General features: G+C 36.1%; 1 protein-coding gene across 2 annotated transcripts in view; it reads right to left on the reverse strand.

The window, feature by feature from the left end:
* The window catches only part of GREB1 (growth regulating estrogen receptor binding 1), a 108,044-nt gene extending 95,673 nt beyond the window's left edge, over positions 1-12,371 (reverse strand). The window contains exon 1 of one of the 2 annotated variants that reach the window (XM_075750609.1): positions 12,242-12,371. In XM_075750609.1, the coding sequence (XP_075606724.1) occupies positions 12,242-12,289 (48 nt within the window). In that variant the 5' untranslated portion in view covers positions 12,290-12,371. Of the gene's footprint in view, positions 1-8,582; positions 8,697-12,241 lie in introns of those variants that run through there. The other variant, XM_075750610.1, reaches the window with a different exon arrangement.
* Between the last annotated feature and the right edge of the window lie 3,215 nt (positions 12,372-15,586).

Below are 15,586 nucleotides of genomic sequence, written 5' to 3' on the forward strand. Positions count from 1 at the left end.
ATTAGCTCCAGAACCACACTTAAGTTCTGCCTTAGAGGGAAATAGCTGAATTACTGTAAAAGAGAACCCAAGAGAGAGCACCACACAGTGAACATCAAAATGTATCGGGAAACTTCACTGCATAAAACAAAACAAGATACACACACAAAAAGACATATACTAACATCCTTAGAAGACTACATACAGTCACTGCCTGAGATTTTACAAATGTTAATATTTTAATTCATGTGAAATTGAAAAAGGTAAACTAACCTTTTGAGATTATAGAGACCCTTTAAGGCACTGTAATAATGAAATGCTAAAAATGCAGAGGTATAACCAAAGGGATTATAAAGTCATTATCTAGCTTTTCAATAAGCATATCTTTTTTACAAAATATTGTAGTGTTAAATTCAGTAGAAGACTTACATTATAGCTGGAGAATACTATAATTTTCTATGTACTTTAACTAATCAGCCAGACTGTAGATAAAACCATGTATCTAATTTGATATACACAGTACATGGGATCATTGCCTTCCCCACATGGGAAGGCAGCCCATTAGATAGATATGGCATCCATACAAAAAGCATCCATATGGATAGTGATGTTCTGGCTTGATTACTCAGATGGACAAACCACCACAAAATTGATCAGATGAAGCAATAGTCTAGATCAGACAAAACATACATGAATTAAGCTATAAAAACATATGGCAGGAGTAGAACAGAAAAAAGAATGATCAGTGGTGGAGCCAAAGATAGATCCATTAAAGACTAGCAGGTCCATTAACCAAAAAGCACCATCAACACAGCTATATGAACTAGTGTGAATAAGACCAGGTTTTGCATCAGCAAATCCACTGCCTGTTTAATCATTCCAAGGAAAAGACAGCTGACTGTACTTCCCTTCCATTCTGCCACCAGTGCTAAGTACATCTTCCCAGAAAACAGCAACACTGCCTGTTTTCCTAGTTGTTCCTCTTGTTATTTTTTCTGAACAAGAGTGCCTTTTCTTTTTGTATTAAACCTCCATATGTGACCCTTAAATTGGAAGATGTAGGATTGTCAGTGTAAAGATTGATTGTAGATGAGTACATGAAATGAATAGCTTGCCTTTCAAAAACCCCTATTTTCACTCTCCCAGCCCACCAAGAATTGTACCAAGAATTGTAACAAAATGGACGTATATATTACAGTATATGGAGCTTTTAAAAAAAAAAAAAAAAAAAAAAAAATTATGATTAGGTTTGAAGGAAGAGAAAGGAAAGGGCAGAAGAATCAAAAAAATGTAGAGCACGAGGTTGAAAACACAATTTGTAAGACTGTGGTGAAATCTTGGTGCAAAGTAAACCAAGGTCTCTTCTTTAATAAAGTCTCACAGACAAAAGCTTTTAGTCATGGGTAACTATGACAGAGAAGCTGATCAAGCATGCAGCTAAGCCATGGTAACCTATACAAATATCCATAACATATGTTATCTGTTTAGGCTGTAAACTCTTATTTATGCATGTACAATCTGTAAAAGAAATAGTCCATGGTTCAAGTTGCAGCCATGGGAACTTTAGCAGCAGTATTGGTATTAATGTTCGTCAGTGGGCTAGCATAGGCAAAGGGAAGATACTCTAAAAATGAAAGTGTTATAATTTCACTCATTTCATATATTTTGTTAATTTTATTGCTGTTTCAGGCACGGACAAAAAAGGCTGGTTGCTTTTACTAAGTTACAATACTATGAAATTTACAGCTGACTGTTCAAAGGTGGTCAAGATATAGTAACATAGGACAATTTCTATTTCATATAGAAAAAGAATCTCACTGTCATTTTCAGGACAAATTTCAAAAAAGCAAGATGACAAGATGAAATGCTTTACTATATTGCTTCTTTCCTGTATCCAAGTTTCCTCTAAAGAGCTCCATAAGCAAGAAAGTGTATAGTATGATGGCTCTCCCCCACCTATTACATAAAAAAGAAACGGACTTTCAAAGAGTCCGCTATCAATTTCTCCTAACATCACCAACAAATGTCTGAGAATCTACCACAGTAATCTGAACCTGCCACATATGGCTGCAGAGCAACACCCAAGATGTATTGGTGAATTCTGAAGCCTGGTACCAAAACTCAGTAAAAGTCAGAAGAATCTAAACAGTGGTTCAGAACTCAGCTGTTCAAAGCTGTCAGTAACTGTGCATTGCCATGCTCTCTGACCTGGAGCGACAGTACACAGCAACCTCCTCAGTGGTAGGAATTAAAACAAGATTTACCAATATCAAACTCCACAATATAATCTTCCTTGGTGATTTTATAACTAAGGATATAAGGAGTTTGACCTTACTACCCTGAAAGCTGGATACTTATAACTTCTTTTTTCAATCTGAGCAAGACCTAGACAAGTATCCTAGACAAAAATAATTTTTTGAGTAATTTATAAAATTAACTTTCTAAACAATCCTTTAAATAGCAAGAGGAAACACATTCTGGTACACTCAGATTATATAAGAAAAGTAAATTCCACAATAATCCATCAACAATAGTAAAACTATAGGAAGTTCTCCTTGTGGAGCTGCACCCTCATTTCACATTGCAGAAGCCTACTTGCCCCTAGAGAATGGACTGCAGTATCAGTGGAAGACCAGAGTCTTCCAAACACCACCTCTCCAATTCTGCACACAGATAATCCCTTCTAAACAGAGAGTGTGCACCGTACACTGCTTTTTGCTCAGCCACCCTCTCACATGAGTGGACCTGGTCGATATCTCATGGCCCACACCAAGCTGGGCCATGTATCACTCTCATAGGATTGGACTAATGCTGCTGCCTAGGAAATATTCCTTCTAAATGGTCTTTCAAATGGGGACCCCACTGTGAGGCGGAGTACTACAGTACATCACCAAAACTCCTCTCCTGCTTTTCCAGCGTCACATGAACTTCAAAGCAGGAGAACTGTTATAATATTATGCTGTGAGTGTGTAAGATGCTTCTATGATAGGGGCTGGATATCGGGTCAAATGTTTGTCTCATGCTGAGAGGATGAGACTTGGCTTATCTGCTTTCTTTTAAGGCTCTCTTGCTTTGAGGCCCTTCTGAGCTACAGAGACATAATTGCCACTGATGTGAACGCTCTGCTCTTCTTTACACAAAAATGACAAATTACATAAAATGTGGGAATATAGCAGAACAAGGGGGAAAACAAAGAACATAGCAACATATATACTTGTTGACAGAAGGTTTTCAATTGAATAAAATCATAAAACTGGAAACTACTCATCAAAGTCAGATATATTTTAGCAAGTCTGAATTGGCTAGCATCTAGATGCATTTCCTCTTCAAATGAGAGTTACAACTGACTTTTTCATGGGTGGCAGGAATGATTGATGCCAATTTACATATATATATGTAGACATATATACATATATATGCATAGATATATATGTATATCCCCACAGGGTTTTGAACAGTTAGGGCTCACATCATTTATAGTTCCATCTATACAAAAATGCCACTGAGATCTGGATCCCTCACTTAACTAGAGCTTCCTTTTCATTGCAGTCAAGTCAGTCACAAATGTTTCTTTAAAAAAAAATGCATTTACATAATAAATCAACCATTTCGCTACCTCTGGGGTGAAAATAATGAAACTAGCTGTCAGATTAGGTAGAAATAATCTTTCCAACTTTTCAGCAACTTCCAGATCATTCTTGTGTTAAAAAATATTTTCACTACTGTAACTGCAAGTAACATCCTGAATTATTTCACCAGTGATATCTATGATTTTGTCCACCATTCTATGCATATGGTTTGAGCACTTTGTGTATGGGGTATTACTTTGCTGCTATAATCTCTAGTTCATACAGAAACTGGGAGAGTACAGAGATTTTGAAAACATGTGAAAATGTGGTTCCAAATCAGAAAAGACTATCCTTTCCTTTTTTAATGCACTAAACTTCTAATGGATAGAAGCAAAACTTCTGCTTTTAAACCTGTCTGTATACCCATTCAAGTCCTCTTGCAGTTGATACATATACCCTGTAGATGAGGACCTGTATGATGAAATCATAATAGAATTTCAGTTATAATCATTAGAAACTAACTTATCATTTCAAAGCACTGTATAATGACACTAGAACTTCACAGGACAGGATCGGACCATTATTTTTATTTCAGAATCACAGAATGGTTTGGGTTGGAAGACCGTCTCAAAGACAGTCTAGTTCCACGCCCCCTGCCATGGGCAGGGACACCCTCCACTAGACCAGGTTGTCCAAAGCCCCATCCAGCCTGGCCTTGAACACTTCCAAGGAGGGGGAATCCACAACTTCTTTTGGCAACCTGTTCCAGTGCCTCACCACTCTCATACTGAATAATTTCTTCCTAACATCTAATCTAAATCTACCTTCCTTCTGTTTAAGACCATTATCCCTTGTCCTATGACTACATACCCTTGTAAAAGAAACATTGCAGAAATAAAAAATTCTCATCCCCAAAAGATGAAATCTATGTATTTTCTCCTTCTCATAAAAACAGAAGGCCTAGCCCCACACTTTCCTACTAAGGACCTCTAAAAACTAAGAGAGCTAAGTTAAAAACAAGGATACATTTTGCAGGCAAGCATTTAAAACAACACTAAAAGTGTTAAAAGAGTCAATAAGCTAAATATCAGGATGAATTCTCATACCTATAAATACATCTTTGATGGCAATTCTTTGTCAGTGCTGTCTATTTTTATGACTGTGATGTTAATATACTTTCTACAAATAATTTTTCCAGTTATATCTACTGCATAATTACATAAAATATGCCTCCAATAGATTGTTTTTATTACATTAAGTACTGCTATGCTGTTTAGCTATAAAAAGGGATATTTTCTTCATATAACAATCAGTATTTATATTTTACAGCAATTTTTTCTAAGATATACAATATCTAGATGGCAATTTTCTTTTACTGTTTCTTCATAAATACACCACTGGCTATGTTACTTCTTAGACTTCCTTTATTCCTCACATGAACGTTCAAGCACGAAAGGCAACACATGGATAATGGCAAATGAAGGCAAACTGAAAATCAAACCAATGTTCTCTGGAATCCTTAGGTGTAATTATAAAGGAGCAGCTACAAATATCTACAAAATGACACATTTAAATTTCCTTAGTAAATAACAATATCTCCTGCCACAGTCTGTGTAACAGAAGTTTTTAAGTGTTAGTCAGATTTGCAGACTGACTGAATCATTAACCATAGTCTAAGTGGGAAAAAAGCAAAGAATTTTCAGGTGTAGTTAAACATGCAATGCTTTCCCTGTGCATGTGTGTAATACACAAATGCAGTCATGTTTTTGTGTAAGTAGGGATGTTTATATGTAGATTTTGGCGGTTGTCAGTTACACTAGCCTTTTATGCCTCTTCATGTAGTTTTTATTCACATGATATAAACCCATGGTTCTGCCTGATCTCAGCTGAGAGTAAGTAAATGCATTATTTTGTATAAGGGTGAAAAAAGGAGTGACAGATTACTTATCAATCACTGTGTGGACTTTGTATTCATTAGTAGAGCTACAATCAATAAGAACCAAAGGCAATTTTTCCTCTAAAGATAATTATGCCCAGCATCACTAGAGTGTTTAGGACTCTGACAGGCTTTCATTTATTAACAAGAATCACCTTTGAAACTCTACAACTTCCTAATCCAACTTTGGACTTGCATAACGAGGGCTGTAAAATGATCCTGGTTTATTTTCTTATACAAAACTATACTGGTTTTCTCCTGGTTACTTTTACATTGTGTAAGTTACATAGGTTTCAAATGCAGGAAAACTGCAAATGTCAAACTGATTGCCCCTTTTCACAACTTATAGAGCAATCTCTTCTGGGCTTTGGGGGGCAGGTGTTGGTTTTTTATAAAAAAAACTATGGAAGCCATTAGTTTCTTATACAGAATACGTTCTTTTAGTTTAATAAGAAAAATAGAATTCAAAACATTGTTTTTAACTTGCTATTTCACCTTAGAAAACTCCTTCCTTAACTTTGTGCATATTATGCATAGTATTATTGAGGTTATAAAATCTCCTCTAAGAGATTCTGACCTGTCATTTCCAAAGACAGACTCCCTTAACAAAGCCTTTAAATACAGACACAAACAAGCAATAGATCCGAGACCTAAGTTAGAAGAAAATTTCTGCAAAACTAGATATTCACAACACCAAGGCATACAGATATTTTCAATCCAAAATAGACGAAGCCTTGCTTCCAAAACATTGTGCCTAACAGATATTCACAAAACAAAGACGACCATGGCATAAGTGAAATTCCATCCCTAAATCGTTCTGTTCTGCGCCTGTGCTTATAAGATCTTCTGTCAGGAGCTAATCTCACGTGACAGGCCTGATCCAAAACCATTTGAAGTCAATGGAATGTCTCTTCCTGACTTCAGGGAGCTTTGCATCCAGCCCATACAAACTTCAAGAACAATACAGTTCACACAAGGTTGTTTTAAGAGAACAATAGCTAACTATTGTCTAAGTAGAAAAGAATGTTAGCTTCAAATGGAATTTACCTGCAGTAGCAAATTTGTGCTAGGTTTGTTATGTTTGGGGTTTTTTTAATGCATGTAACACAGTTAAACCTTTCCAAAGTGAGAACATTCCATTTCTTTAGCAGAAGCCACAGAAAATCAAAACTGTAGACAAATTTAAAAAAAAAAAAAAAAATTGTATGTACTAAGTTTATTTTTTCTAAAGAAAAAGATCACTTTTAAGGCTTCAATTCACTTGAGGTTTTCTTAAACAGCTGTACATTAAGGATAAGACAGAATAAGAGGTTTCAAAAAAGTATCAGGCATTCCTGCAGTTAGCAAACCAAAAGATAGATTAAAAAAATAAAACAAGTTGTGTAAGCAAGGAGGTAGGCTGACAGGAAAAGAAGTTATTTAGGGTTTTCTTTTTTAATAAAAATCCTGATTCTTTAGTGACTGAAGTCAATTTCAAAGCTAGAACTGACAACTACCACACCAGATAAAGTGACCAAAGTCAGACTGTTATTTATTGTTTAAAAATAATAACAGAACTGTAAGCCCTGAGATAGCAATGAACATCAGCGTAAAAACTGGTGAAAGAAAAGCTCATTGTTGTGATGTGGCTCTTCTCTCTTTTATAAGAAAAATGAGGCAATAATGAAGCAGACCAGTACAGACCTGGTGCTGATCCCATGTACACTTGTACCAGCACTGACAAAAAAGCAAATAAAAATCAGGTCCACCATCTCCAGGTTCCTCAAGGCAGCAGTGAATGGTCATTCTAACTTTCTCACTCACACACCAAATCAACTCACTACAACTATTTTAGTTACCTAGTGTGGAGATGAAAAGAGAGAAACTTCCAATTAAGCACAAATATTCCAGAATGTCCACCTTTGGAGACTGATTCTATATTTCATAGTGAAAAAAACCACCATTAAATCCTAAAGAATCTTATTCATAAGACATACAAGGAACTGTTAATTTTCTTTGTAGATGGTTCAACATGTTTAACTACAAACACTGGCATTCCTGCCATTATTAGTTAATAATTTTCAGAAGGGTCTATGAGGTGTTAGATCAAAACCAAGGTAGCTCATACCTCAGAAAGAAAATGAGACAAAACACAAGGAAAAAGCAAGCGTCAATTTCTCCAATGTATAGATGCTATACTGTCTCCTTCACCTAAGCTTCTGGTATCCACAACTAAAAATAAACTATTCACTTTATAAAGACACCTAACTAAATTGCTGATTTTTTAGGCCAAGTGAATCAATCAAACATAATCATAAATTTCATTTCAGGCCAGTACAAAATTATGTTGCTTTTTTTTTTTAAAAAAAATTAAATTAAACAGTATTTCTCAGGTCAAACAGCATACTTTGTTTTGGTATCACAAATATTTTCTTACAATAGTGTCAAACAGCCCATTTGTTTGACTCAAAAAAAAAAAAACCCAACCAAAAAAAAAAAAAAACAACAAAAAACCAACAACACACACACACACCGGAAACATTTCATTTGGGTAGTTTGCCTTTTTTTCTCCTTCTTATGATTAAATGGATTTCTGAACTGAAACATTGCCCTAAAATGAAAAATCAAACTTTCATGTAAAAAAGTAGAAATATGCAGGCTTTAGCTTTGCTTTTAATTTATATTTTTTTTTCTTCTGACATTCAAGAATTAATTAATTTTGTTCACTCCAGAACTACATTTTGGGTAAATAAACCATTCACATATTTGTTAAGCCTTATTTAGCCACGTATTTCAGGTATCATAGCATTTGCTTTCATAGCTCTACCCTCTCCTCTTTCTACACAGGCAGTTGGGACACAAACTGCCCACCGCTGAATATTGCTAGCTGGTATCCTGATCCCCTCGGACCTGATCTGCTCCCCTCTTACTCCGTTCTTGTTGCTTGCTGCTGCTGCTGCTGCTAACACTTCCTTAGTCTTCAGGGGACCTGGGCTTCCAGTTACCCCCCTGCAGTCTCTGAGCGTTCCCAGGTGCTGATAATCCTTTCTCTGTATTGTTGCTGCTGCTTCTCCTTATTTTGGCAGATGCTACAGCTTTACAAGTTGCAAGGATCTTACCTCCGAGACCCTCTTTGTTGCTCTGTCTGTGACCACGTTGGAAGCAGGGAGTGATGGATATTAGGGAAGCATAAGCCTCCTCTCGCTGTTTAGCAGCGTGGTCTGCAAAGAAAGATAGAGATGCTGCTCTCTCCTCCTCCCCCCTAGCTGTCCCAGCCTCCTCCTCCCTCCTCCTTGCTCCCTCCTTCCCATCCACAAACTCTAGTTCTGTGCGTACTTCAACACAATACGCTACCTCTCAGCACCAGCTACCTAAGGTCAAGAATACAACCCCCTCACCCTTCCCCCCCGCCTTTTCCTCTCTGGTCTCATGCATCCTCACCCCCGCTTCCCACCGAATATGGTATCTTCCCAACTAGACGTGCCTTATTTGGCTCCAGGGTCTGAAGCACAGACAATTTCAGCAGCCCTAGGAGAAAAGAGTTCCCAGAAGATGCACAGGGAAGACAGGGATATGAAGGGAAAGTGGAAGTCTTCTGGAGAAACTGGAAACTTTGGGGGTTTATCTGTGTGTGTGAAAGAAATCTAGTCACAGTAGCCAAAGCCTGCCACTTGGAGATTAGTTTAAAAAATCTATGCAGATTAAAGAAAAGTGCCCTGGATAGCTAGTTATCTCCCAAATCCATCTTACCTATTGTTTATGCTCTTTGTTTCTCGATCCTTGTTCTAAATAGCTTTTCTTAAAGAAGCTTCCAAACTTTTCCCTTGCAAAGCAGACTTAAATACTAGTATAATCTGATGATACAATAGTGAATGAAAAGTGAAAAAGTAACCAGTGGTATTTTTTAAGATTATGAGCTATGAAATACTCCCCTTTAAGATCATGGAAAACACAGATACAAGTTTTCTGACTTTTCAGCTTGAATGATAAATGTGTTCAAGTGGTATTTTTTTTCACTTTCAGCACTTAGGATGACTAGAAGCACCTTCGGGTGACCAGTACGTGGCTTCCAAAAATTGCATATAATTACAGCCAGCCAGCATGTTCTTCTTAAGGACCTGATTTTAGACATACGAAAAAATAGTCCTTCTAAATTGTTTATGTTTGTTACAGAGACTATGGAGAGAAGTAGGTGATACTGAAGACTTTTAAAAGATCTTGTCTGCCTAAGGTTAAACACTTAACTAAAGTGGACAGGATCTCCCTCTGGAGGCCTTGAGAGGCACCTGATTCTCTCCGGGGATGTATGAAGTTGTATTGGGCACTTACTTCATGAGGTCTCTTTTACTCACTGCCTAAAATTAAGCAGTTAGCTAACTACTGCACAGGCAAGGCCAGACACAATGAAGGTGTAGTAATTACAAGTTATCTTAAAACTTTAGATATCCTCATCCATGTTTTTTCTTTGCTGGTGGCCTCATACAGCAACTGAGAGACATGACACATCTGAGGTCAGCAGAAAGTAGTCCACAGGGCAGAGACACAACTGCTCACATTCCCTGGATCACCTCACAAATAAAAGAAAGATACCTTCCAAGGAGGCTCTTTGAGCACAACAGCAACATCTGCCATATCAAAACAATCTATTATTCAATCTTCATAAAACTCTTGATCAATTTGAAAAGAAACAGAACATAGGCTCTATCTTCATCCTATGCTCGGACAAGCTAAGTAAATAATGCAAACAACACAGATTTGATCCAGCTTGCGAATGATAACCTAAATGACTGAAACAAAATTAAGGAATGAGCCCATTTACTCTGTCATAATCATCTCAATCATTTTGCTTAGAAATGAAGATTTAAGAAAAAATTATAATCCAGACATGCCAAATCTCAGACACTCAGCATATGATTCAATCAAACAGCTTCTTCTACCTTCTCCTCTGCAGTAAGACCTATATCACAGCACAGTATGCAGCTCTTGGCAAGTTGTTTAAACTTAACCAAATGCATCTGACACTTACATTCAATATTCAGAAATGAGCTACAGTGCTGTGCTGCAGCAAAAGTGCATGCTGCCTATTTTCAGGCTCAAGAGACTTGCACTTCAGTGCATTTCACCTAATTTAAAGAACCAAATGAATCTCATGGCTCAAAACCAGTGCAGAGCTTTTTTAAAAATCAAGGCAAAGTAAAGACCTTAATGTCTGGACATTGACAATTAGCTGACTGCCAGCATAAGATTTTCCTTGCTGAGTTGTGGGCTGCGATCCGCTTTTTAAGATCTAGTGCTGTCTTGCACTATGTATGGAAGTATTTCCTACCAACGTTGGGTACACACACTACTTTCCAATAGCCTTTACCACTCCAAAAGGACAAGAGTACCACTCCTAAGTTGTAGCAGAAAGTTGCTCAGAATTTTGTGTGTGCAATGAAGTTTTCAGACCAGAAACAATCCTTACAGTCATTACAGCAACAGTTTCTGGATAAGTATGAATAATCATCTCAAACTGATGTTGTTCATGTTGCAGTTGATAAGAGGATCTAGTCAGAGCTCATAATTTGGATGAGGTTTTATTTTAACAACAGGTAAACTTTAAAAATAAAAAAGGTAAAAAAAGTAGAGAAAATCAAGATGTCTCATCTATTTCGGTGCTAAAAGATCTCTATAAAATCCACTAGATGCTTTTTTCTAGAACAATGCAGAGATGTCACATGTCAGTACAACTTCTGAAGGTCAGAACTTCTTCCTGATGGTCAGCAAAAGATGCTTTAGAATAGACAGGTCATTTGGAAGTAACATATTGCCAGGAACAGAGTTTTTTTTACCCTAATACGAAGCTGGTGAACTACTAGTTATAGGGTAAGACATGTAACCTATAGTTTAAACCAACTTCAGTACCAGAAGAGTAGTAAATATGAGTGGGACACCGATGACTGACTTTCCTTCCGTTTCTTTTTTTTTTTCCTTAAAAATTACAGTTTTCTTCCTTTTAAATGTCACGCCATTTGAAAATGCTATAGCAGAACAGAAAAGCAACACAGAATAGTGACTACAGATTTGAAATAATTTCCACACAAAACAGATTACATAGGCTAGGAGTCTTCAAATTGGAAAATAGGTAACTGAACTGAGAAAGGTCTATGAAGTCGAGAATACTATGGACAAAGTAAACTGAAAAGAAGTTCTTCCAATTTCTCATAACACAAGAATTACAGAGCACCCAATGACATAATTAGGGACTATATATGAAACAAAATTAATTTGTTTCTTCAGACACCTTGTAATTCAATTGTAGAACTCACTGCTGCAAAATCTAACAGCAGTCAAAACTATTAAAGGGTTCGAAAATGAATTCAGTGAACACATGGAGTTTGGTCCATCAGTGGGCAGCTCAGATGCAGGATATCTGCGGGACAGGAATTCTCCAAACTGTTTATTACAAATGGATACTCCAGAGAGGGCACTACTTTACACTTCTGTTTCTTAAACTCTTCCTGAAGCTGGATGTTCCTATTGTCCATTGTCATGGACAGAATATAAACAACAAACATATTCTGAAGAAGCAAAGTTTTCTGTGTATTTTCCTGTGTCCTTTTAATATAACACATTTCTAGCAATTTTCTTAGTAAAGTGAGATGAAAAAATCTTCACATACATAAAATATCAATTCAATAGAGGCAACCATGTTTCATAAAGATGCTAAATATCTTAAAACTGTACATCACATAGCATTTAAAGATACGATCACGTAGTGATTTTTTGTTTATTACACCTTGATGTAGTCACAACACAAAATCTTCAAATATCTGTGCATTTTCATCAGCCATGTTTAGCACAAGTCATCTACCTCAGACACTTCTATCAATCTCCATTGCTTCTTCATAGGCCATTTGGAAATCATATACCACTGCAAAGATGCAATAAATGGCATTAGTGTGGTGCTAGATCAAAAGCATCCAAGATCACAGCAGAGTTAAATTAGCAAATAAATGGTGTTTTCCCTCAAGGCTGAATGTTCCTCTCAACTTTCAATGATAGACCACCAAAGCAGGTTCTTGGCTTTGCTAGAACAGCTACACTATGAACTCCAGAAGCAAACAACAGCAATTGCCTGTCCAACTTAAACAGCAGAATTCTATTTTTGGCAGAAGCCCAGGTTTCTGAGCAGAGCCCACAGACCTGTGGAACAGCCCAAGGGTTGTCATGGCAGCTATGAAATCCTGATCTAGTCCAGAAGACTCATTCTCTGTATGAACAGAGCAAGTATCCGCTTTACACATCTAACGTCAACCAGGAGCTGGATCATTCCAACTTGGGCATCAATTTTAGCAGGAGGTTTCAATTCAGCTATAATCACTAAGCCACAGTGTTCTCTTGTTTTATGCGAAATATACAGAAGCTTTTTCTAAGAGTTTACAGATACTCAGTCTGATTAAAATGTTCAAACAAAAGGCAAGTCTGCCCTCAAGAATTCATTTTCTTACAGGAGTCAATATTTATTTTGCATTATTGATCATAAGCAATCATTTTAGGTGCCTATTGCCTATTTTTTAATTTGTATATGACCCAGCCTCTAGTCTTCTTAAGCCTCTTCATAAACTAGCAGAAAAATTCTCTGTCATGCATGTTACAAATATTACCTGAGGTAATATAAATTACATAAGCAATAACACTTAAAAGAAAAATACTAAATATCCAATATATCCTTGACAGATAAAGAAAGAGTATCTTGGGGATGGATTTATGTGAATAGTGAGATCTTTAGGTAGCTACAAGAATGAGGAAATAATCAAATCGCACATAAATTAAATATCTATTGGAACTGAAAAAATCTGCATTGTGTATTCTGAAGTTAGCACTAGACACATTCACAAACTAGAAATGACACTAAGCATCAGATTCTTAGTAACCAATGAAGTTAACACTTAATCATCACTTTCCTAATGACAACAGTCAGCTGATGTTGAAATGCTAGGAACTAAGCCATCTTTGACACCCTTACAGAAACCACACAAGACACTTCACAGCTATTTAAAACATTCTAGTTATTACCAGAGGAAAGAAATCCTGCCCAGTTTTTATGTCTAGATGTTGCATTAAATTCTCATCTCTTCCGAATCACTCCTTTTTAATCACATGAATCTCAAGTATTCAATATACTGTCTACAGAGTGATTCATCCTACCAGAATAATTAATTTGGCCCATAGTCTTTTCTTTCCCTCTCTTTCTAGGATACAGAGTTTTTGCCTGCTCCTCATCTGGAATAGCACTCACAAACAAAAAACCACAAAAAAAACACAAGAAAAAACAAAACCCAAACAAAAAATGCCAGCAACAACAATCACCATAATATTTCACTGCGACAGTAAGAAAATTAACGTCTTAAGCATTTTCAGTCAAATGGCATGCATATTACACAGCCAAAATACAGACATGCCCATGCATGTGACTAAAGGTAACCAAAACTTAAAGCACGTGCCCACATTTTAGTTAGGTAACACGCCAGTCTGAGTATTCCTGGAAAAAGGTCATTAAATTAGGTTGTAAATGAATACCTCTAAGAAACTGAGTGTGTCATCGCAGCTAGAATGATGGCTACAAGTAGTACAAATTACTCCAGCTGTTCCAGAGTAAAGTTCAAAGACATAGTGTTAGACTACAAAGTAAAGACAAACTTGTGAAGAGACATATCGTCATTGTTAGATCAAGAAATATAGTTAAAAAACCAGATTTTTTATTTTTTTTTTTTTTGTGAAATGAGAGGAATCAGATTAATCATTTGGTGCAATAAAAAAGATACTTCCCCACTTTTTTTTTTTTTAATTTGATAGGGTTTATCTTTAGATAAATGTGAAATTTACAATCAAATAATTTATTATTATTTATTAGAATTTGCCTTCTGACCAGAACCATCTCAAAGTTCCTCAATATTGTAGGCAAAACTGAAGTTTGCCATTCTGTGGCCAGTAATTATTTTGTTATATCAGTGGCAATAATAGCTACCTTCTATTTTGCTTGTAGTGGCAAAACGAGAGGAAGGGAAGGATAAGAAGAGGGGTAGGAAAGTCTGCTTAGCAATCTGGTCTAGTGGAGGGTGTCCCTGCCCATGGCAGGGGGGTTGGAACTAGATGATCTTTGAGGTCCCTTCCAACCCAAACCATTCTATGATTCTGTGATTCTATGATCATTAAAGGGAAGGAAAATATTAATAAATAAATTATAAATAGTAAATATTAATAGGATATTAGTGTAACAAAAAATAGGAAAGTAATGTAATTCAAAAAATTTAAAATATTACAATGGCAATATAAAAACCACAAAAAATCATATTTTGCCTGAAATCCAAACCTTGCACCATTACAGAGCTGCAAGAGGTTTACCAGTAAACACTTTTACAAAGCAATCTAATTACAGCTGCTCAAAATAAAAAACCTACATGCCTAAGTAGTGCAGAGTAAAATATTAAAACACTAACATAATTGGCATTAAATTACAAAGTGAAGCATTTCTATGAAATTTATATTTTGACTTTCTCATATAGTCCTGCAAAAATTTTAATGAAGCCACTGTTATAATAGTAATCTTGAAAGATCAGATTTAGGAAATGGAATTATTGCCCCCTGGTGGCAGATTAAGAATCAATGTAAATGAAGAAAACAATTTCAGATAAATAAGCAAATCTTTCATTTTAAGAATCATGTCCTGTACGACTAATGTCTGGAGATATTAAAAACAATGCAGAGCCATCTTCATATGCAATAAGATAAGAGTAAATGGGGTATAATTTACATTTTCATCTACAAGAGTAATAAAGAATGTGGGAGAAATTTAATTATAGTCATATAAAATGTAAATAATAGCACACTAGAATCAAACTCTTTGATCAATCAAATGCCACAGTCGAAACTCCTGATTGACCAGTCAGTTCCTTCAAAATCTAATTTTCATTTAAAAAAAGAATTAGACTTTATGTTTTTCACATAAATATATAAAAAAAATTCTGAATCTATGTGGGGCTCTTCTTTGCTCAGTTAGATAGTCAGCATCCAAGGAGAGAGAAGCACAGGGACAACAGAATTTCATATTCATAGAATCATGGACTGGTTTGAGTTGGAA

The sequence above is a fragment of the Balearica regulorum genome, chromosome 3 (assembly GCF_011004875.1).
Source record: "Balearica regulorum gibbericeps isolate bBalReg1 chromosome 3, bBalReg1.pri, whole genome shotgun sequence".
NCBI lineage: Eukaryota > Metazoa > Chordata > Aves > Gruiformes > Gruidae > Balearica > Balearica regulorum.